The sequence below is a fragment of the Rhinolophus sinicus genome, linkage group LG02 (assembly GCF_036562045.2).
Source record: "Rhinolophus sinicus isolate RSC01 linkage group LG02, ASM3656204v1, whole genome shotgun sequence".
Taxonomy (NCBI): domain Eukaryota; kingdom Metazoa; phylum Chordata; class Mammalia; order Chiroptera; family Rhinolophidae; genus Rhinolophus; species Rhinolophus sinicus.
Genome location: NC_133752.1, coordinates 14,031,246 through 14,053,327, shown reverse-complemented (window position 1 = coordinate 14,053,327; position 22,082 = coordinate 14,031,246). Strand labels below are relative to the sequence as shown.

At 41.9% G+C, this 22,082-nt stretch overlaps 1 protein-coding gene across 2 annotated transcripts in view; it reads left to right on the top strand.

Moving 5' to 3' along the window:
* Nucleotides 1-4,690: 4,690 nt before the first annotated feature.
* The window catches only part of KCNIP4 (potassium voltage-gated channel interacting protein 4), a 1,022,425-nt gene continuing 1,005,033 nt past the window's right edge, over nt 4,691-22,082 (top strand). The window contains exon 1 of one of the 2 annotated variants that reach the window (XM_019743875.2): nt 4,691-5,127. In XM_019743875.2, coding sequence (XP_019599434.2) covers nt 5,067-5,127 — 61 coding nt within the window. In that variant the 5' untranslated portion in view covers nt 4,691-5,066. The remainder of the gene's footprint in view (nt 5,128-22,082) is intronic. The other variant, XM_019743874.2, reaches the window with a different exon arrangement.

Here is a 22,082-nt window from a genome sequence, read left to right as displayed (position 1 = left end):
ATAATTAAAGCTAACCTGTCAACCTTTCAGAGTTGTAAAGACCAAATCAGCTACTGAATATAGAAATTCTACAGAAATGTTAGAATGAACGCTCCTGCCCTAAAATGGTTACCTCATTTTTTGTCTTCATGGCCTATGAAGATCCCCTTTAATGTGAAAATCGCAAAGTAGATTATTTTCCCTGTTTATTGTAATCATCACGAGAGATCATGAACCGCAAAGCAATTTGCAAATGTAGTCAGATGATCTAGGTTGTGGATATCGGCTGCTTGAAAGCTATTGAGGCAGTAAACAATTCCATCCATTTGAGTAGGGACTGGCACAAAAGTAAAAATGAGTTTGTGTCACTAGGAGGCAAGTGAATTGGTTGTAATTTTAACAGGAGTCTCCTTTCATGCCAGTGGGTGCTTCCAAGGAGACTGAGGTAAACACAGCATGAACTGTCTGTGAGCAGCACTGCTCCCGTTTTGATCTGCATACCTGGAACCACTTTAGGATGTTGTTAAAATGAGAATAACTCATTCTGGAGGTCTGGAGCAGGGCTCCAGATTCGGAATTTCTGACAAGCTCCCACATGAAGCAGATGCTGCTGGGTTGCAGACCACACCTGTTTTACCTCTCTTGTAGAGTGGTGATTGCTCAAAGTGCGGTCTTGGGACGTGTATTAGTCTGCTTGGGCCGCCATAACAAACGAACACAGACTGAATGGCTTAAACAGGGGAGATTTATGTTCTCACATTTGTGGAGACTACAAAGTCCAAGATCAAGTTTCTGGCAGGATTTGGTTCTGCTGAAGTCTCTCTTCCTGGCTTGCAGATGGCTGTTTTTGTTCTCACACGGTCTTTCCTCTGAGAGATATCTCTCTCCTCATCTGAGAAGGCCACTGGTCCTGCCTAAATTATGGACTTCAGTCCAAATAACATATTGTTGGTCCTTCAATTGTAACAAATGTACCACACGAATGTAAGATGTTAATAATAGGGGAAACTGGGTAGTGAGAGAGGGGGTTGTCATGCAGGGAGGCTTGCGGGGTCTCTGCTCCCGCTCCCCACATAAGAACGCAAGACATGGTGAGGCCAAAAAGGAACACCCACGGAGCCATAAGTAGGGGAGTCATATCACTATATTCTCGCTGGCGGCATCTGCCTCTCTGCAATCCGCTCTTGCTAGCTCCCATTTTCTGCTAGCGTAGCCACAGCAGTTATATTAGTGGCAAATGGCTCACTGGTTACAGCTGACGGCCAACTAGCCACAGCTGATGGCCATCCAATTACAGTTGATGGCCATTTACTACCTGAGCCAGCACCTTTCTATGTGACGCCGAGAGCCTGGAAACTGCTCTTTGGGGCTCTGTCCCCACAGGGTTATATGGGAAATCTGTACTTTCTGATCAATTTTTCTGTAAACCTAAAACTACTATAAAATCTACTGTAAAATATAGTCTATTAATTAAACGAATACTAGTTTCCAAGACCTATCTCCCAAACTCAGTGAATCCATCATGGAGGCTGGAGCACAGGTGATTTCAAACCAACCCTTTAAGTGATTCTTATGTATGCTACAGTTTAAGAACCATCAGGTAGAAATTGGAAGCTCCACCTTTGTAATCAGATGAATGTGGGTCCAACACTCAGCTGCACGTCTTCACCAGCAGCCCGTCTGGAGCTACTTACCCTCTATTTACCTTCTCTGAGTCTCAGTCTCATTTTAAAATCAGGGTAAAAATAGCTCTATAAAGTGATATAATGATGTAGTGTTTTAAACACAGGTCATGCATAGTAAGCACTCAATAAATATTAAATACTAGACATTCTGTTATTGTTATTGTTGAGGTCCCGGGGAGCAAGAGACAATCATGCTACAAATGTGAAAGGCTTTCAGAAAAGAACAGGCAATAAAAGTAATAGGCAATAAAAGACCTGGACAATAATAAAAGTTATCCTGGATGCTTCTACAACATTCCAAGGTTTATATATAGCTTTCACTTTCACTACCTGAGTTGATCCAAACAGTGACCTTGTGAAGCAGAAATTTTCCTTTTAACAGATGAGGAACTGAAGGTAGAAATGATCAGTGACTTTCTGAAGGCTGCAGAGCTGGGAAATGTCAGAGTCCAGATCGTCTGAATCCTAGTCCAGGATGGTAGTACAGTGTAGTAATTAAGTTTGAGGGCTCTTGAGTCAGACTGATGGGTTCAAACCCCAAAGATACTGATTATTACTGGTGTAAAATTAACAAACAAGTTCACCTCTCTTGAGTCTTAATTTCTTTAGTTGTTAAATAGGAATGATAATAATAATGATTACTTTGTAGAGCTTTGCAAAGACTAAATGTAATATTGTTCACAAAATCTGAGATTAATGGCTGGCACATAGTAGTGAGTTTACTAATCCTACACCCATTTTTAAATATGGTTCCTTGAGGGAAAAATATGCATCTATGTTATAGAAAGATCAACCTAGGTTAATCAAAGATGTGGGAATCTTTATGCACATTTTTTTGGGGGGTGCTATTGTGGGGGAGAGGGGCTAGGATTGCTACCGCTTCTAAGGAGGAGCCACGGGCTGGCACAACATGAGGTGGCATATGAATGTGTTCTCTAAAACTGCTTTGAGACATCTAAAGCCCCAATAAGGACAGCGTACAAGCAAGGCAGAGTCACTCTGTCCCTTCAAGTCCCAATACCAGAAATGACAGGAAAGGTGGCAGCAAAAAAGATGATTTTCCCTATGGCATTTGGCAGTGACTAAGGATCTGAATAAAGAGGTTCTAGAAATGAATTTTATGGTGGCCAAGATCCCACAAAAATATTTTTGAGAAATATATAGTATTGTAAACTCCTTGAGCACAGTATCCAGGCTACCTGATTTTGTTGTTTCCCAGCTATTCCATCAATAGACATCCAGTAGGATCAAAATAGACAGACAATGTGGTTAAGATTTAAGAAGTGCGTTTGCTCAATCAAATATTCTGGGTGTTTTGCAGATGGAAGAGGAGTTGTATATTACTTCACACACTGTGAAGGAAGGTTGGGTAGACCTGTCCCAGAAAGCAGTGATGCCTTTCCTTCTTTGAGTCCTCATGATAAAATATAAGGATGACAGTAATGGTCATAGCTCTTAATGAGTTCTTACTATGGACCAACAACCACTTTACATATGTTGCTTCATTTACTCTTTCCCAACAGTTAATTGAAGTAGGCACTATTATTTTCTACATTTTAGAAACGAGAAAAGGAGGTAATTAGCCTTGGACACACAGCTAGTAACAGCTGGAACTGGGATTCTAACTCAGGCTGCTGGACCCAGATGAAGACATGGAGGTAGCTTTACAAGTCATCTGCTAGAAAATGATAGAATACAGAGCTGCATAGGTGTTCCTGATCCTCTACAAATGAGAAGTTGTGAGAGTGATTTCTGGAAAGAGTTTCTACTGAATTAGGGATTCCTGTGTGCCAGGCACTGTCCTAAGCCCTTCCCATCTATCAATTTCCTTATAGCCTCACAACAAACCAGTAAAATAGGTACCATTATTATTCCATTGTTACAGCTGATGTAAATAATTTGCACCAAGTCACAAAATTAGTAAGTACTGCAACCAGGATTTGAACACAGGCACTGGTGGTGTGAGGATCAGTTCCCTTAACAGTGAACTAAAAGGAAAGTGAGAGTTCTCACAAGAGATCAAGTATGTCACTGGTGGGATTGGGGGGTGGGTGGAAGGGCAAGGAAGTGTCAGTTGAGATCTTCTTGGAGTAAGGGTAAGATTTCACCTACTGACAGTACGTGTGTAAGGTGTCTATGGGGGTCAGGGAGGGCGGCAGCACTAGGAGAGTGGATGGTTTTGCAAACACTTAGAAATGGCTTCAACCCAAGTCATGGCCAGTTGACCACACAGTTATGAGTGGGAGGGGATTTTATTGCATTTTCTCAGAGGAGAACTGGTCAACCTGACCTTTCTTCTCAAAAGAGGCTTGTTGTGCCTACACAGAAGTATGCATTTTAAGTTTGTTTTTCTCAAGTATTAACCATGGCCACAAGTGGTTTATTGGTTTGTCCTTATCTTCCCAAACATTTCTGGCCTTGGTTTAAGAGGGCCAATGACACTGGATAATGAATGCCCATGGGGGCGATGAGTGTTTCCTCCAGATGGAGCTACCAGAGAGACCTCAAAACTTTCCCTGTGGATGCTTGTCTGAAACACTTCCCAATTTCCTCCATGCCCTCTCTCCAAGGTGGCATTCTCATCTCAGCCTTGCCCCACGCACCTTGGTGGTAAGAGCCAGCGTTTCCCTACACCTAGCCAAGTCGCATGACTGGTTGGAGCTTCAATTGGGAAAGTTTCCTGTCTAGGAGTTCTTGGCAGTTTGCCCTGTTCTGGAGAAGGGCATCTCCTTGCACTTCCCTTCTGGTGTCCTCCGAACTCAGCCTAACTTTGTACAGCAACATCTCAACCCAGCTGTCCAAGTTTGAGTCCCTGGAGAATCTGGCAGCACCTTCTGTGCCAAGGAGCAGGGACATGGAGCACCCCCCATCTCCCGCCAGAGCAAGGGCTGTGCCCAGTAACAAGGGGTCCGGGAGGTGTTACTGGTAACACGCTGGCAACTCTCGGAAGGGTCCCTGCACGACCCTAAGTCTTCTCTTGTCTCTTCGGGATCTGGCTGCTCCGTCACCAGAGCCACCCCTCCATCTCCCCACCGGGTGTCTCGGCAGCAGGTGGCAGGGGCGGCCCCTGAGCGGGCGAAGGGAGGGGGCTTATCACTCTCGGCTAGCGCGGCACCGCGTTCGCTTACAGCCCCGCCGTTGCCTCCGCCACCCCTGCGGCCCGCGCGCGCCCCTGCGGACCAGCACCTCGCAGCGCCTGCGGCGCCCCCCACCGGCCTCTGCCCGCACCTGCAGCCTGTTCCGCGCGCCCAGCCTGCTGTCGCCGCAGCCGCCTCTCTGGCTCCCAGCACCGCGGAAGCCCCTGGGCCGAGCAGCGAGTGCGCTTGGGTGTCAGACCCATCGACACACACCCCGGAGCCGGCTAACTCTCGAGTCCTGCTTCTGCACCTTGCATCCCAAAAGATGAATGTGAGGAGGGTGGAAAGCATTTCGGCTCAGCTGGAGGAGGCGAGCTCCACAGGCGGTAGGATGCAATAGCATGCGAGCGGACCCCCGCTTCCTCCCCCCTTCCCTCGCAAGCTGAGGCCAGGACCCCTTCCTCAGCTGGGGACGCTTGCTGCCTTTGCTGCATGACAGACAGTCACTTAGGCGGGACTGAGGGGGGGGGGAACAGTGGGGATGGGGGTGCGAAGGAGAGGGGGTGTACTCAAGGTACAGCTTGGGGAAGAAGAGATGTTTGAAGTGTGTATGAAACTCGCGGGTGGCAGGCCCCCTGTGATCCTGTGCCTACTTTTGCCTTCTCTGAAAATTTCCGATGTTGTTTATGATGACTTCAGACAACCTAGTTCCTTTCTCTAACGCGGAAATAGTATGGATCCTCTCCCTCCACTTTTCCTTTATGCTCTCAACCATTTCATTAAAACTCAGTTTTCTCCCCTAGTAATAGGCAGGCAAATGTTTCCCAGGTCAGATTCTTCAGCAGGAGCGTATGTCTTGTTTTATTGCCAGTTTCAGTTTAGAGTATTCAGAGGAAATAGCCCTCAGTGACACCTGGAAATAATTTATATATGGTCCAGCCCTGGAAAGGTACTGGGCACTCTTGCGCAAGGTGCTGGGCCTTCCGAGTATCGTGCATTCTGTGAAAGCAAGGAAAGGTCATGTTCTGACGAGTTTAGTGAGATCCAGAGTGAAATAGGGGATGACACCCCCTACTCCCCAAACAGAGCATCTTTGGTTGAATCGATTTGTTGTGAGGTGGCTTTAATGTGTGCAATTCTTTTTTTTTTTTTTTTTTTTTTTTGAGGATCCATAAATAGAATGAAGATTGTTGTAGGGAACATATGTGTAATGATGGGCTGGGCGTTTCCCAGATTGTGTAAACTGAGGGGTCACACATATGGCTACAGCATAGTTTGGATTTACAAGATGAAAAACTTGGATATGAGGGAGGTAAAAGTTGCAAGGAAAGAGGTAGTTCCACATTTTCCTTGTTTGCAGTTAGGGAAATGGACTCACTGCAGCATAGTAAGTCTACTGCTGTCATTTGGATATTGAGAAATGGACACTTTCCCTTCCTTCCCTTCCCTCCAATAGTTAAGGTCATTGTAACTGGGAGGAGCCTAGTCTTATTGAAGTGTGAAAATTTAAAAACAAAAGTCTTGGTCCTTTATGGGCTGGAAAAAATATACATATATGACCATCACTTTTAAAGCCCTGAATTTAATTTGTACTGATGTTTAGTTCTGGTTTCCTCTGTGACAATGGCTCCCACTGATTGCAATCCATGTCTAGGATACATCTTAGGAGAGATACTCATAATCTTTAAGAGATTGAATTTTTCCACAATAGCATTTTAAGTGTAGAGGCCTAAGTACTTGTTGAGTTCATAGGGTCTCTGCCATTGCACTTCCTGTGAGTAAGGATAGGAGAGTTTACTGCCCTTTTCGGAACTGTACTCATGCACAAGGCAAAGACTGGAAACTCAGATCAGGTTGTAGAAACATAAGTCTCCGGTACTAAGTGGCTTGCATGTCTAGCTCCCCCCTGATGATAGCTTTTTGGCTGGGCCTCGTCTTTAATTGGCTAGATGGGGATTGAATCAGCATGTCCAGTCTATTCACAGGGCCACAGGTGGCCATAATCTCTATTTGTTAGGTGAAATGAGAAAAACGAAATCACATTTGGGGAGTATGCTATAGTTAAAAACTTTTAATGCCGTCTCTAGAATCAGTATGTGTTCATTGTTCATTCCGAGAATGTAAAGATGAACGTTGACTTATATTGTTGCTAACATAAAGCAGTTTTTGGCTTGAATTGATTTGACACCTGTTTCTTGAATTATACTCACATGTTTTTAGAGTTCATTGTCATATTAGAAGAATAAAGAAAAAATAGCTTGGAGCATCTTTTTTTTACTCTTGTGGTTATTATTTCAAGGTTAACATTAGAGAGTGTTCCCTAAATATGTAGTCTATATTACTTTCACCAAACACATACTTTCGTACTTTAGTAATTTGTGCTCAGATATGGGATGGTCTTTACTAATACTGGGATAAGAAAAGATTGCATTTTTAAAGGTTTGCCCTCTATTTTCAGTTCTTGTTTTTAAAACAATAGCTCCTGATCTCTTGTTTTCCTTTCAAATAAGTGGGGCATTTGCATAACTTCCAACATGAGCATGATGGTTTTCCCTTGGAGATATACCTCTTAGATGGAGATTCATAAAATGACTTAATCAAAATTTAAATAAAATTTAACTGGAAGATCAGACTGAGAGGAATGCATGAAGATGAGAAGGAGCACAGAAATTAGACGTGTGTGTGTGTGTGTGTGTGTGTGTGTATGTGTACTTGCATGTGTGTGTATTTTATGAACTGATTCTGGAGCCAGAATACTATGAAAAACGGTTTGTTGAGAGACAAAGGAGAAAACCACACAAAAGAGAAAGTGCGGTGAAGTGTAGGAAAGATGGGATCAGGGTTGAGCTGCGTTGCTACAACTTTATAATAATATAACTTTAAAAGTCCGTTCCCTGCTCTCCTTTCAACAGGTAATGCATTTAATGTGCTAACTGATCCACACAATTTCTAAGTCACTGTACTGGAAACAAATTATTGACATGTCATAAATAAGTACATAAAAGTAAAGAAGTTTTCTTACCAGTTGTAGTGCTCACTTTTACGGTGCTTCTCATCAGCTTCCACATTAAAGCAAAAGCCTGCCCTGAATATATTTTTCATGTCATTATCTATATGCATTATTTTGCCCCCCTGCTATAGAATCAAACACAATCATGCTACCAGTGGAGAGATAGAGGGATATGGTAATTCAACAGTATATCTGAAGGAGAATCAGAAATAAGATCAGAGGGGAAAACAAAAAAAACCCTACAAATTGGACATTGATGTCCTAATTTGTGCCGTCTAACTTAGCGATGGCAGATATTATGTGATGTAATCTACAGGTAAATGTGGGAGAGAAATGTGTGTTTCAATAGTTGTTGGAGGAAGTCATCCAGAGGACCTGATTGTGGGTTGACCCTCCAGCTGGACCTGGGCAATCAGAGGCTCCCTACCCCCTGCCCTGTCCTTGGAATATGTCTTCTTCCCACCATTTCCACAGCCGGAGCCATTTTCAAGGACACAGCCTTGAAAGAACACTGAGTTGTTGAGACCATTTGAATGGTATACATGACTGAACCCGGTTAAGGCCTCTATATAAACTTTTAAGGTTTTAGTGGGTGGGAACAGAGATCTACTTGTCTTGTGGCCACCCAAGATAAGTTTGGTATGTAAGTTCCCTTGCTTCTTACACCTGTTACCTATATCCATCTGGATGGTCTGCCTCTTTCTTCAGTCTCTCCTTGTCCTCCATGTACTGAGGCCACTTTCAGATTTCACCTGGGAAGCAATCTCCTGAGTTTGGGAACCAATGAGAGTAGAGTGAAAAAAATCTCTTCAATTTTGAATTATTGTTTGATGGATGTCTCATGGCCCTGGATTAACTTTTGTGTTTATTAAAGATAAGGCAAACTCAAATTAGTATTTCCTCAAGGGAAATAGGGAAAAGTCTATTTTTTCTGAATCTAGGAAAAGCTTTTTATTGCATGAGACATTATTCTTTTTTCTTCATCTTTAAGGTGAGAAAGTACTAAACAAATGATATGATGAAGTGTTAAAATTCAACAACCCTCCTCTCCTTGCTGTACTTTTGTTCCTGGCCAGTGCGTATGCAAAGTTTCATAAAATAAGGCTATGGGTGGCTTTGAAATTAATGAGCCATGTAATATAAAATGTGTGTGCAAGACTTCTGTGGAATTGTAGACCAGAGAGTGTTTGAATCTTTTGAAGATATATTGCTGGACTTAAAGTATGTGGTCCTTCTTGCTCTTTTTTGTCCTTTTATTTGTTTTCCTTGTCCCACTGGTTTTTCTGGAACATGTGGATAATATTGCTTTTCAATATTTCATAGCAGAGTGTGCTTGTTTACTTAATAGCCTCCCTTCTGAGGGACTATTTCAAGCAAATTAAAGTGTGTGTGTGTGGGGAAGGTATGGAGGGAGAATGAGTGTTTAATTTGTTCAATGGGCCTTTCCCATGTTTAAAAATGTTTTCAGGTGATATAACTACACCTGTCACTACAAGTGTATTCACCCTTGGGCATTGGATCGCCTATTTCTTTTTCAAAACTGTTTACTCGGTGAAATGTCCTAATGGTTTTTTTCTAAATTCACATTGTTCTGAACTCACTACCATGCTTCATGCTGTTTATCAACACTCCTTAGAAGACGGTGAACTCTGTGAGCACAGAGCTGTTGTGCTTTGCTCACCGCTGTATCCCCAGCATCTCGATGAAGCCCGACATGTAATATTTGCTCAACCACAGATATTTGTTGAATCAATTAAGTCTTGTCCCTCGCATTCTGACATTGCGTTATTCGATTTCCTCCTATTTGTCTCAGATTTCTTTTTCTAACCTGTATTTCTTTCTTAGTCCAGTTTTGTGCAACTTTTCGCAAAGTTCTGTCTTAGTTTTTCTTCTCTCTCTCTGCTCTCTCCCTCACCCAGCTGTACTTTTGATGCATGTTACCTTGATGCAGGGGTCTCTTTGGTTTTTAGCTCTGGCCCAGTCCCCTTCCTAAAATACCAGATAGACATTTTCATGCCCTGTCAGACCCATCAGCAAGTTTTGCCAGCACCTCAAAATCAGTATGTCAGAAAAGACATGTCCTCTCCTCTAAGAAAAATTCATCAGTCACATTTTTCTAATAGTGGCATCATTTCTTGAGGCATGCAGCTTAAAAATGGACCAAAAAGTGATTCCTTCCTATGGTACTTCCCACTTTGATCATTTCCTCCCTTTCTGTGTGGAATCAGTCACCAAGACATATTGATTCTCTTCTAGCTTTTATGTCTAGCTCCTTCCCCAGTTCCCATCGTATCATTATTTCCCAGGCCATCATGGTTGTCTCCTATTTGCTTTAAGTGTCACTCCCCACTCACAACCAAATAGATGTACTAAAACCTGATTTGAGTGAGATCGTTCTCCTATGCAAAACCTTTTAATATCTTCCTGTTATTTATAGAACTAAAAAGACTATTTTGTTAACTTGATAGTCAAGACGTCCACAGTATGGTGAAGGTCTTCCATCCCAACATTATCTTGTGGCTCTTCCAGGTCTACACCTTGACCTGCTAAACTGACTCTTTCCTGGTTCCCAAACCTATCTCATGATGTACCTTACTTAGAATGAACTTCCTGCTCCAACATTACCCACTGAATGTGGAGGGAAGTTGAGCACACTCTTCAAGACTCAATTCAAATACAGTATCTTTCTCATGCAGCCTTACTGATTTCTTCCTGCTTCCTCCCCAAAGAATTACGCTCTGAATTTTCATAGATTGTTTTTCTTTTTTTTTTTTTTTTTTTTGACCTATATCGGAATGACAAGGCCAAAGAAACTACGAATATTTGTTTTATTTGTGGTTTTAAATTGTGACTCCTTGATGGCAGGTACCACACTTGAATCAGTCACTTTGGTACCCCGGCTCATGACTAGCACAGTGCTTCACAAAATAGTAGAAGCTTAAAGCAGTCATTGAACTTAAGCCACATCACCCAGTGATAGACCTATCAGACACCCAAAATTACAATTCATATTTGATTGCTTCTGAAGTCGTGTACCCAAAGTGACATTCCTTTTTTGTTCCCTGTCCTTTTTTGTTTTAGTTCTTTTTAAGTTATTTTTTTTTATATTTGTTTCAGGTTTACAAAACAACATAATGATTGGACACTTACATTCCTCACAAAGTGATAGCCCCCACCCCAAATCTACTACCCCTCTGACATCACATAAAGCTGTTATAATAAAGCTGTTACAATAAAGCTGTTGACTATATTCCCTATGCTGTACTTTACATCCCATGACGATATCTATACACGTGTATATTTAATTATAGTTGACATCCAGTATTATTCTACTTCAACTTCAGGTGTACAGTGCAGTGGTCAGGCATCTACACAATCTATGAAATGATCCCCCTGATAAGTCGAGTACCCATCTGGTACCCTGCATACTCTTACAGCATTATTAATTATATTCCCCATAGTGTATTCCACATCCTCTATGACCACCAATTTGTGCTTTCTAATCCCTTCACCTTCTCCCCCATCCTCCAACACCCCCCTCCTTGGTTCCCTGTCTTTTCCATTCAGTGGTCCAGGGTAACGAGTAAAGTAATACAACACCAAGATAGTCCTCCTCTGAACTGTGCACGTTCTTGCATCTCTCCTGCATAACTATGAGAGTTTGTTTCTGAAGACGGACTTAGTAAGTGTCCAGTGTTCTCTGTGTATTTAGAGCAATAGTGCATCTTTGGATATTGTTGTTATGACTCTCACTCATCCTGAATAACTTCCAGACCTATCCCCTCCAGGATCAGTTCTCCAAGGGGCCCCCAGTGAGTGATAATTACTCTCCTCGTTCCCCTCCACATAAAAGAATGGAAAGATTAGCTCGTACTCCCTCTGAATCATGACTGTGATTGTCCAAACTAGTCTGAGTTCAGGTTACAGAGAGTCGCCCTTCCTAACATTCCCCAGCCCAGAGCCTAAATAGCTACACCACCATGTCTCCCATCATTATTATCATCTTTATCGTTATCTTCATCTAATGATAAATCCTTTCATTATAGCAGTAGCCGTGAAAAGGAATGGAAACATTAAAAATATGAAACATCACTCAATGTGTGCACATCCATTTCATTAGGTGCATTTTCTTTCACATCAGACTTCACAGAGAGAATCAGGCTGAGTTCGGAAGGAATTAGGAGGAAAGTGGAAACCGTGTCAGGGCTGAGAGGAGATGAGGTCCAGCTCTTTCACTGTCACCACTGTGGCCCAGGGTCTTCACCGCTGGCTACTCTACATGTGTACATATGCACATAGCATTAGGAAGTTGGAGAAAGGAAATCCTCCTAGTGTTTAAACATATATGTTCTCTGCTCACTCTTAGAATCCGAGGAACAATTGAACAGGGATATAAATATAGAATTTGCCATATTGAGCAGTTGGCCTTCATGCCTGTCTTAAGGCCTGATTTTTCTTCCCGAATGAACACTGCCAGTGTGGTTGAATGGCTCTCCCATTGGAAGTAGGTTGTCAGTTTCTATACCCTGTGGATTGTTACTGGCCTTTTAGAAAGTTCTCTCTGCTGCATATTGTACCCCAGTTATTGATTTAGGTAAAAATTAAGTAGTCAACCTGTTTTGCAACAACAGTTTATAATGTTTTGGTTACCTGAAATCTGGATTGGCTTAGGGAAATATCTCCCTCAACCCACCATGTATTATTCAAGCAGCATCTGCTCATGAATAGTGAATAAAACGTCTTTAGGGAATTAGAACTGGCTTTTTTTTACATAGGTCTTTAAAATGTTTTGGAGATAAAATGTACTTTTATCTCCAGATGTCAACATTTCTTAATATTTTGAAGGATCTTTTGAGTGAACCAGTTTATTGAAAAAATGACATTATCTGCAGCCCAAATGGGAATCAAAATCAGATTTGAGTGATGTATTAATAGGAACTACTGCAGTGTAATGACTATGCATTCTCTCTCTCTCTCTCACGTCTTCATTATAATACCATCTGCACATTGTGTTTGTAGATGTTAGGGTGTCCCCAAGAATGTCCCCAAATATAATTTTTTATAAGACATGACTTCCAAAGGTCTTCATGAGTTTCATAATAAAATTGGATGAAAATATGAATAGCACATGTAGCTATTAAACTGATCTACATTTCAGAACAGATATTCCTCCAGGTGATTTATTTGGGGTTGTAAGTTTTGTACTTTAATGAATTTTCATTAGACTAGCAAGATAAAATACTTACAAAAAAATTGGTCTAGCCCATACCTTTTGGCCATGCATTATACTCATATAATAAGCGCTCCAGAGATGTGGTGCGTGAATAAAAGGATATTATATTATGGTGAAACCCTGAGGGTTGAGATACACTCTTGTGGTCCAACCTATTCCATCACTGTGCAAATTGATCCTTAGGCTGTCTTCTTGTGGTGTCTGCAGCGAATTTGAAAAACAAACAAACAAACAAAAACAGCCCCCAACCAAAAACACGCACACAACAATGATCTTGTCATGGCTAATGAGAACAAGTTTAATTTGTAGAGAAGTTTAGAGAAAATTTTGTTTCATTTAGAAAGGTGAAAACATTGAAAATCACCACTGAATATAATGTTGCTGTTCCTCTTTCTTTATCTATAAAATGATGGGCATTGTATCTACTTGTAGATTACAGGCATTCTGTAACGATGAAATGAGATTAATTCAGCAGATATTTACAGGGAAACTACTTGGTGCTAGGTTGAGTGAGACGTAGAGTCTACCTGCAGAGAGCTTCCTGTTTATTCAAGAGATATTTACCGAGGACACACCAGGTACAGTAAAGGCATTACTTATGTCAACAGGTTCTTGGAAACTGTGACTTTAAGTGAAACAACATATAACGAAACCAATTTTACCACAGGCTAAGTGATATCAGCAAGAATTAAGTTCCTGTGGAATATTTCTGGTCACAAAAACATCACCAAACTTCTAAAATAAGGACCCCCAACACTTCTACTATGAATCATTGAAATAAATGTAAGCTCTACGTCCATTTAAGAAGGCTTAATTAAAACAAGTCAGATAATGATTTTCAAACCTGCTCATTCCAGTGCAGAGTGGCAGGTGGCTTGAGTCTATCCATCCCAGCAGCTCAGAATGGAAGGCAGGAACCCACCAAGGACAGGACGCCCTTCTATCACAGGGCCAGTCACAAACACACCCGCACTCACTAGGACTGGGACAATTGAGATGTGTCATTTCACCCCATATGCACAACTTTGGGATGTGGGAGGGAACCAGAGAATCCAGAGAAAACCCAGGCAGACATGAGGAGAACATGCATACTCCACATATGCAGTGGCCCTGGCAGGGAATCCGTTTTTTTTTGCATCAGCATGATAATGAAATGACGTTGAACAAAACAATATTATTTGAGAGCCCACTGTATTTATAGTTGAGTAGGAGAAAAAGAAATAACTAAACATGCATATTATAAAATAGTCACTGCCATAACAGCAGTAAGGGTGAAGTAAGATAGATGTTGAAAAGCAAAATTACTTCCAGTTGGTATAAGTACCATTCCTTTCCAGGTGGATGCATTGAAAGCAGTGATTTTGAACTTGATCTTTCTCTCTTTGGGGTCTTACAGATTAAAGCTATCAAAAGATGGGCTTGAAATTCTGGATCTGTTCTGTTGTCCAGTTTCTTCCTGCATTTTCTCAGTTTTTCCACCTTATTATGGGTTTATCTGTCATCCACTTCAAGACACTGTGACATTATTTAAGCCATTTAAAATTTCTTAAAACTTATCATGCTGGGAGTCTATAAAGAAGTGCACTTTATTCATAAAACAAATATGATTTTGAAGCTCAGAGAGTACAAAATGAATAATAACTTCTGTTTAGAGACAGCCATAAAGGAATTGAAAATGCCCAGTTCACTTAATGTCAGTTTAATAAATGTTCCAGTAAAGGCAGAGGCATTTCAAATTAGTGTGGGATTGTTAAAATGAAACTCTCATTTTTAAATTTCGTTTTGTAGAATCAATCATTCATCATAAGAATATTAGTATCCCCGATCTAACATGGTGAGCACTTGTGAAAAGTGGATTCTGCTAAATCTTTCTCACATCTTTTCCAAGAATTCTTAAGCCACTTTTCATATCATCCGTTTTTCCAAACTCCGTTTAATTTGAGGCTGAATCTCTTCCTACAGAGATGCACAGTATTATTGCAATCTGTTCCTGATTCCTGGTCCTCTTGGGGTCCGGTTTAGCACAGTTTCCTGCTGAAGTTGTGATCTCTGAGAGAGTTGTGCAGACGCTGAAACACAGGAGCCCTGCATTAATTTGAAGGTTGTGGAGAGGGAAATCATGGGGCATAAGCATAAAACGAGGAGCATTTGGAAGCAGGCACTGAGCACATGGAAAAAGAGTGGTGAAAACTGCAAAATACAGCCATATGCAGGGGCACGGGAGTGAGGGAATTTGGCTGCCATGGGTTGGTTAGATAAATCCAATTTTTGATGTAGGCATTGTAGGATAGTTTTTTAAAAGGCAACACATCTAAACTGCAAAGCTGGAAGGTAATAATAGTAGCAAATCTGATGTGATTTAAGTTCCGGATATGCAGCTTAAGCCTATAAACCTGCAGAGTTCAATTAGGGTTATGGATGTAGGTTCTACATGAAAATTCGTCATTAAAAATACTTTCAAAATTATTGTTCAGCTGTCAGGATAAATAGTGACAATAGAAAACCTACCAACAGTACACTAGGAAGACTGAACTGTAGAAATAATTGGTGAGAAACATTGCAATTTAGAACAGTTACATGTATCCTTGGATCCCTGAGCACAAGATCGTAGCTTTTCATAAATATTATTAGAATAGAATTTCAGCTCCCAAGCAGTGACAGTTATAACTTCAGCCTTAATGTAACTTGTGTTCTGATAGTTTTAGAAATAGTTTTGAGGGCGTTATTCAATAGTCATCTACTTAAAACACATTTATCAATTACCTACTATGAAAGAGGCACTGCTAGAAAAGATTTCAGAATATAGAGTCATGTTAGTTGTTTAGGGTACAGGAATTTAGATTTTAAATCATATTTTCCGTCTCCACCCCAGAATTCTACATGATTTTCATTGTGTATTGATTAAGTGGAACATGCTAGCTTGGCTCATTTTCAAATGCACCTGGTAAATATCTTGCCTGGATCCTGGCATATGTCCTTGATGGAGGAAATCAGCCGCTACTGGTGGGAACAGGATGCAAAACCAAGAAATGTGATAGCTGGAGAAGAAATTGGGGAGGAGAATGTTATTGAGATCCATGCCTGGCAGATAGGTAATGGTCCACGCATGTCAGCTAATGGGGAATAAAACAGTTTCAAAAGCCAGAGCTGGAGAACAGAGTGAACTACAGAACATGAATGGTGGGTGTAGAATGCGTCCTCAGGATAAGGCTCTGGAGTCAGAATTAGGGTCCAGATACTACTGTGTCTACTGCTGTGTGACCCTGGGAAGCCGCATGGCCTCTCTGTCAGTTTCTTTCTGAATGGCGTATGCCTGGAACATTCTTGCCCCCTACACTCCAGTGGCTTGCTTCCTTGCTTATTCAGGTCTCCATTAAAATATTACATCACCGATGACTTCATCTAATATATAACCCACCTGTGTCTCTAGTCTCTTATCCTACTTTTCTTGATAGCTTTCATAAACTCCTTTAAAGAAAAAAAACAATTATATATGCTATACTACCATCCTATAATACTTATATATACTAGAATACTACATCATACTATTTATATACACGTATATGTATCTTTACTTTGTGTATACTTGTTTACTTTTACTATTTTCTCTCTTAAAATTCACTCAAATGTATATTTAACGGTAAATCAACGAAGAAAACTCGTTTCTACAGATTGCATTGAGGAGTACCTGAACTAATGTCTATAAAGTGCTCAGCCCCGGGCCTCACAGGGCCTGATGAATGAATTGTGGTCATTTCTATAATGGTTTTGGCCTGAGAAAAAGTCCTTTAATCCCGCGGATGAGAAGTCAAGAGAGTGTGAGGTTGGGAGCCCGTGAGGGTTGTGAGGGAGGGAGTTTTGAGGAAGGGCCCTTGCCCTTTAGAAGGGGTAAATCTTGTCCTTCCATGCAGAAGGGAAAAGTTGCCCACCCTGGGTGACTACTGGGGAGAACCCTGTAGAGGAGATGGGCTGTGAGCTGGGCTTTGAATGATCAGTGGGGTTTACAGAGGTTGTGAGGAAGCATTTAGTGGTGGCGTGAAGGATTTGTGGGGACAGCAGCATGACTGGAGTACATGGTTATCTGAGAAGTGTTGAGGCTGAGAAACAAGACGAGGGAGAGTCTAAGAAATGTGGGTTTTTATCCAGTGAGCAAGAATTCAGGTCTTCTGAGAGAGATGATGGCGTTATCACAGTGACGCCTTAGGAAGGTTGTCTTGTCCTGCTGCAAAGGAAAGTTGTAAAGAAAGGGGACGTTAAGGTAGAGAGGTTGGTTGAGAAGACCCTGTAGCTATCCTGTAGCATTGGCCAGGTTTGGAGGGGTGCCGGTGGGGAAGGAAACAAATCTGGCCCCTCCTGGTGCTCTTTGTACTGATTGAAGGTGGGCTTGGAGTTGGGGGGGGGATCCACAGGGTCGGAGTCAGCTGTGTGCTCTGAAGCAGGCTGGCTCTGCCCTCCAACTTCGGTGACTGAGCAAAGGGCCCGCCTTATGGTGATGGGAAGTTATTATCCAGAAAACATAAGAAGGAAATGGCGTGTCCACGTGTATAAGGATAAAAGAATTGAGTCCAACATTATATTTGGGGTACTAGAGGGGTACCCTGCTAAGAGGGACATTAGATAGTTTTGTATATCCTTTTTTATTGATAAGTCCATTGAGGCTTAAAGTGGTTAAACAACTTACCCATAATTACACAGTTAGTGATTGGGAGACTGGGGATATTAGCCAAGGCCGTATTGATTAATATACAGCCTGTGCACTGAAGTCCTATTTCTCCACTCTCTTGCCTGCACAGGGCAGGGCCAGCGAAGGGTGAAGAGGGGAAATCTGGGCTGACCTGTTATTGTTCTGGAACAGCTGGGCTCAGCTCACCAGAGACCATACTTATTGCCCAGTTTGGTGGTGCATGGAGGTAAAGGGCAAATGGCCTGGATTTCTAGATCACATCCAGGGTAAAGCTCCAAAGCCAGTGCCCAGCCCAGATGATGCTACCTGGGAGAAAGAGCCTTGATACTGAGCCTTGTAGGTTGGGAAAAAGGACCATTAGGACTTGAGACATTTGAATAGCAGTGAAAGTAACCTGAGTTGAAGGGCTGATGGAAGTGATTAATTTGGGCAAGCTAGTGCCAGGTAGAGGTATTGGGAAGGTGGGGCGTTGAACGTGTAGTGCCCAGCTAAGCTTTAGAAGAAGGCATGTTATTGTGGTACAAAAACATGATTTTGATTCAGGGAGCATTCCACTTGCATAGCTGCCCTCCCTCCCCTCCCCTCCCTCGCTCTACTGCTGGATCCCGTATCCATTTCTCTAACGCACCTGTGGACACCAGGCACAGGCAGTCTTGCTGAGACTAACTAATCGAGAACAACATTACTGCAAACAATGGAGTCCAGCCATCCTCCATCCTGCCAGAATAAGTCATGAATCCTTTTAATACTGTTCCTTAATGAATAGAGTTTTAATTAATTGGTATCTGCCAACCCAGAGTAAAGAGACTGTGCACACTTCCAGGACCCACAGGGCACTCAAATACTTGTTGACCAATGGATAATGAAGTACCTTTAAATGTACTGATAAAAAGCAGTCAAATATTGTTATCACTATTAGGTAGCCTCATAATTCTTTCATCATGAAATGCAATGAGCAAGCACTTAGGGAGCTCAAGGAAATTCATTCTCTCTCTCATTCTCTGGGTCTCAGGACACATTTTACTCCACTTCATTCCAATCAACACATTTATTTAGCATGTTTTATAAACAAAACATCGTGCTGAGTGCCTGGGGGATACAAATACCTTCTCTGTCCTCACAGATGGCTGGCAAGGAAGAAATACTTTCAACACTACGTTAGCAGCACGCTGAGAATTTCAGAACAGTGAGTAAAGGATGCTATAGGAACATATGGAAAAATGTAATGATATAGGTGTCAGAAAAATCATTCCCAAAGGGAGCAGAAATTAAATTGACGCCTGAATGACACTGAGAGATGGACGGGAACTTGGAGAACTGAGGAAAGTCTGGGAAAATGAGAGAGAGAGAAAGGATAATACCGAAGAGCAGACACAAGGTAGATGGTTAAGAATTTGAGTTTTATTATCATTAAGGACTTGAAATTTCCCTCAAGGGCAATGAGAAGCATTAGGAGGTTTCAAGCAGGGAAATGACATAACCAAATAGCCATAGCACATCTTCTGTCCGTGGTCCCCAGACTCAGGAAAAAAGCAAAAGGCTAATCCCAGTGACTAACAAACTTTTGATCATGTTTTTGTGGGATCTGGAATTATTCTGTCATCTCGCTCTCTCCCTCTCTCTCTCTGTTTTTCTCTATTTACCTTTTCTCTTCTGCTTTGCCTAAGCTCAGAAATCTGACTTTGGTTTCGTATGTAGAACTCATTGTTAGCCGTTTCGTGTCTAGGTCAGCAGTTTCCAAAGTGTTTTGATCTTGCATTCATATCTGTGAAAACTTTTTGAGCATGCATTTTCATTTTTATAGCTTTCATCATACATTGTACACATGTACTTATAGAAGTATGTGTAATAATTATTATTAAAGTGTAACTTCTTTATTAGGTATTAATAAATATAATAGTAATGTCAAACTCAAACAGTTGGGTACCAGTAACCTCTAGTGAAGGCATTTATATTTATGATTGACTAGTGTAAAGAGAAAAGTCTAATATACTTGATTTTATAGCTGAGAGCAAAGCAGTGAGAGGCAAAGAGCTATTGACAATGTGCAATTTCATCAACAGTTAACTTCCATATACTCGTATGTGCATGCGATCACTTAGACAAATACCCAGTGTTACAGGCATAATGCTGCCTTGCAATGCTATTATTAACAGTGCTTTAGGCCTATGCAGCTGTCCCCATCCCAACTGAGAACATTTCTGCGTTGTTCAGACTCTGTCTTGTCCTTATTAGTTTTTGGCGTAATCTGTCTGCATTCTGTTTCACCACTTCATGCATGGTTATTGTGCGAATTCCAGAGTGGTTGCAATCTCTCTGTCTGCAAATATCCAAAGATTTCATGAGACACACATGAACTAGTGTCTAATAAATTAAAATATAGTGTTTCCCTGAAAATAAGACCTAGCCGGACAATCAGCTCTAATGCGTCCTTTGGAGCAAAAATTAGTATAAGATCCAGTGTTATATCATATCATAACATATCATATCATATTATACATTAAAGACCTGGTCTTATATTATAGTAAAATAAGATCAGGTCTTATATTAATCTTTGCTCCAAAAGATGCATTAGAGCTGATTGTCTGGCTAGGTCTTATTTTCGGGGAAACACGGTGGGTATATAATATAGGTTATCACCACTAACATATGGGCATTTTCTGACTCAACCACAGAGAGCTCATCTGTTATTTCTGTTTCATGAATCCATGCAGTGTGGGTCTGTCACCTGCTGATTTGTGGGGAACTTGAGCCAACATTTTCTACCCAACTATGACGGGTAATTGCATAACCTCTAGTGACCAGGTTTCTACAGGCTTTCGCAGGAAGGGGTAGTTTTCATCAAAAAGGGCTGAGTCTTAAGTTTTTAAAGGCCCTTTGGTTTGTGCACATTTGTGTGCCTGTTTGTGGGGTTGCAAAGTAGTGAAAAATGAGATCTGGTGGGAGATGACGAGCTAAGGATAACATTCAAAAGCCACCATAGAAATATGTGTTAACACTCTGATTTCACATGGTCTTTCTGATGACTTAAATAAACATCTTCAAATCACACCTCAGGTTGACTGATTGCAAGTCAACCCTCTGCAATTTAGACTCCCTGCGTGTAAAGACTGGCTATTTTGCTCACTGTATAACCCATATGCTTTGAACAGGGGCTGCCAGTAGTAGGCTCTCAAAAAATTGTTGAATGAATGAATTAGTACAAAAACCTAGCTTCTACTTGCTGTTCATTGAGAGAGAGGGACACATGGACAAGTAATTCTCAGACCGGTGTGACTTAAGTGCTAAAATACAGGCACTTGCAAAATCCTGTGGGAGCAAAGCTGTACGAATAACTACCTGCCTAGGGAGGTTAGGGACACCTTGCAGAGGAAAACGGCATCTCAACTAGGTCTTGAAATGTATTGAGGTTTAGCCGGTGGAGCAGAGAGAAAAGGATTCAGAAGTGAAAGGAACAGCCTGTACTGAGGCTCAGATTTGTGTGAAAATGCAAGTTGTGTTAAGGGACTGGTGAGAAGGTCCATGTGGACTGTATATATTGGCGATGTGGGGAGATGTGTCCAAAAGCGAGGCTGGAAGGGTAGATGGCAGAAGGTTGTTTCAGACTCTTGCATTTATGACTGAAGAGTTTGAATTAAAATCTGCAGGCAGTGGGGATCTATTGAAGGGTGCTAATCAAAGGAATGGCAGTAATTGTGTTTTAGGGGGAAATGACGAAGGTAGCTTCACAGCAGTCAAGGGGAGTAGTTGGACAAGAAGTGCAGACAGTGCAGATGTGTGGCAGGCAGAGAGGGGTAGTGGGTGTAAGAGAGCTGCGGCAGGTATAATCCATATGTCATTAAGCATTGGAATGAGGACAAGAAAAGCAAGAGTTGAGAAGATATCTGTAACCTTCAGTGAGAATGCTTGAGGACATGGCATCTTCGGGACTTGCTGAGGTTGAGATACTTCTAGAGAACGTAGGAGAAAGCCACTGTCGTGCGGGGAGTCATGCGGGGTCTCTGCTCCCTCTCGCTGCACAAGAACACAGGTGTCATGCGGGGCGGCCTGCGGGGCCTCTGCTCCCGCTCCCCACATAAGAACGCAGGATAAGGTGAGGCCAAAGGAACACCCACAGAGCCATAAGTAGAGGAGTCATATCACTATATTCTCGCTGGCGACATCTGCCTCTCTGCAACCCGCTCTTGCTAGCTCAGCCACCATCTTCTTGCCAGCCCCCTTTTTTTTCTGCTAGCGTAGCCACAGCAGTTATATTAGTGGCCAATGGCTCACTGGTTACAGCTGACGGCCAACTAGCCATAGCTGATGGCCCTCTAATCACAGTTGATGGCCATTTACTACCTGAGCCAGCAGCTTTCTATGTGAGGCTGAGAGCCTGGAAACTGCTCTTTGGGGGCTCTGTCCCCACAGCCAC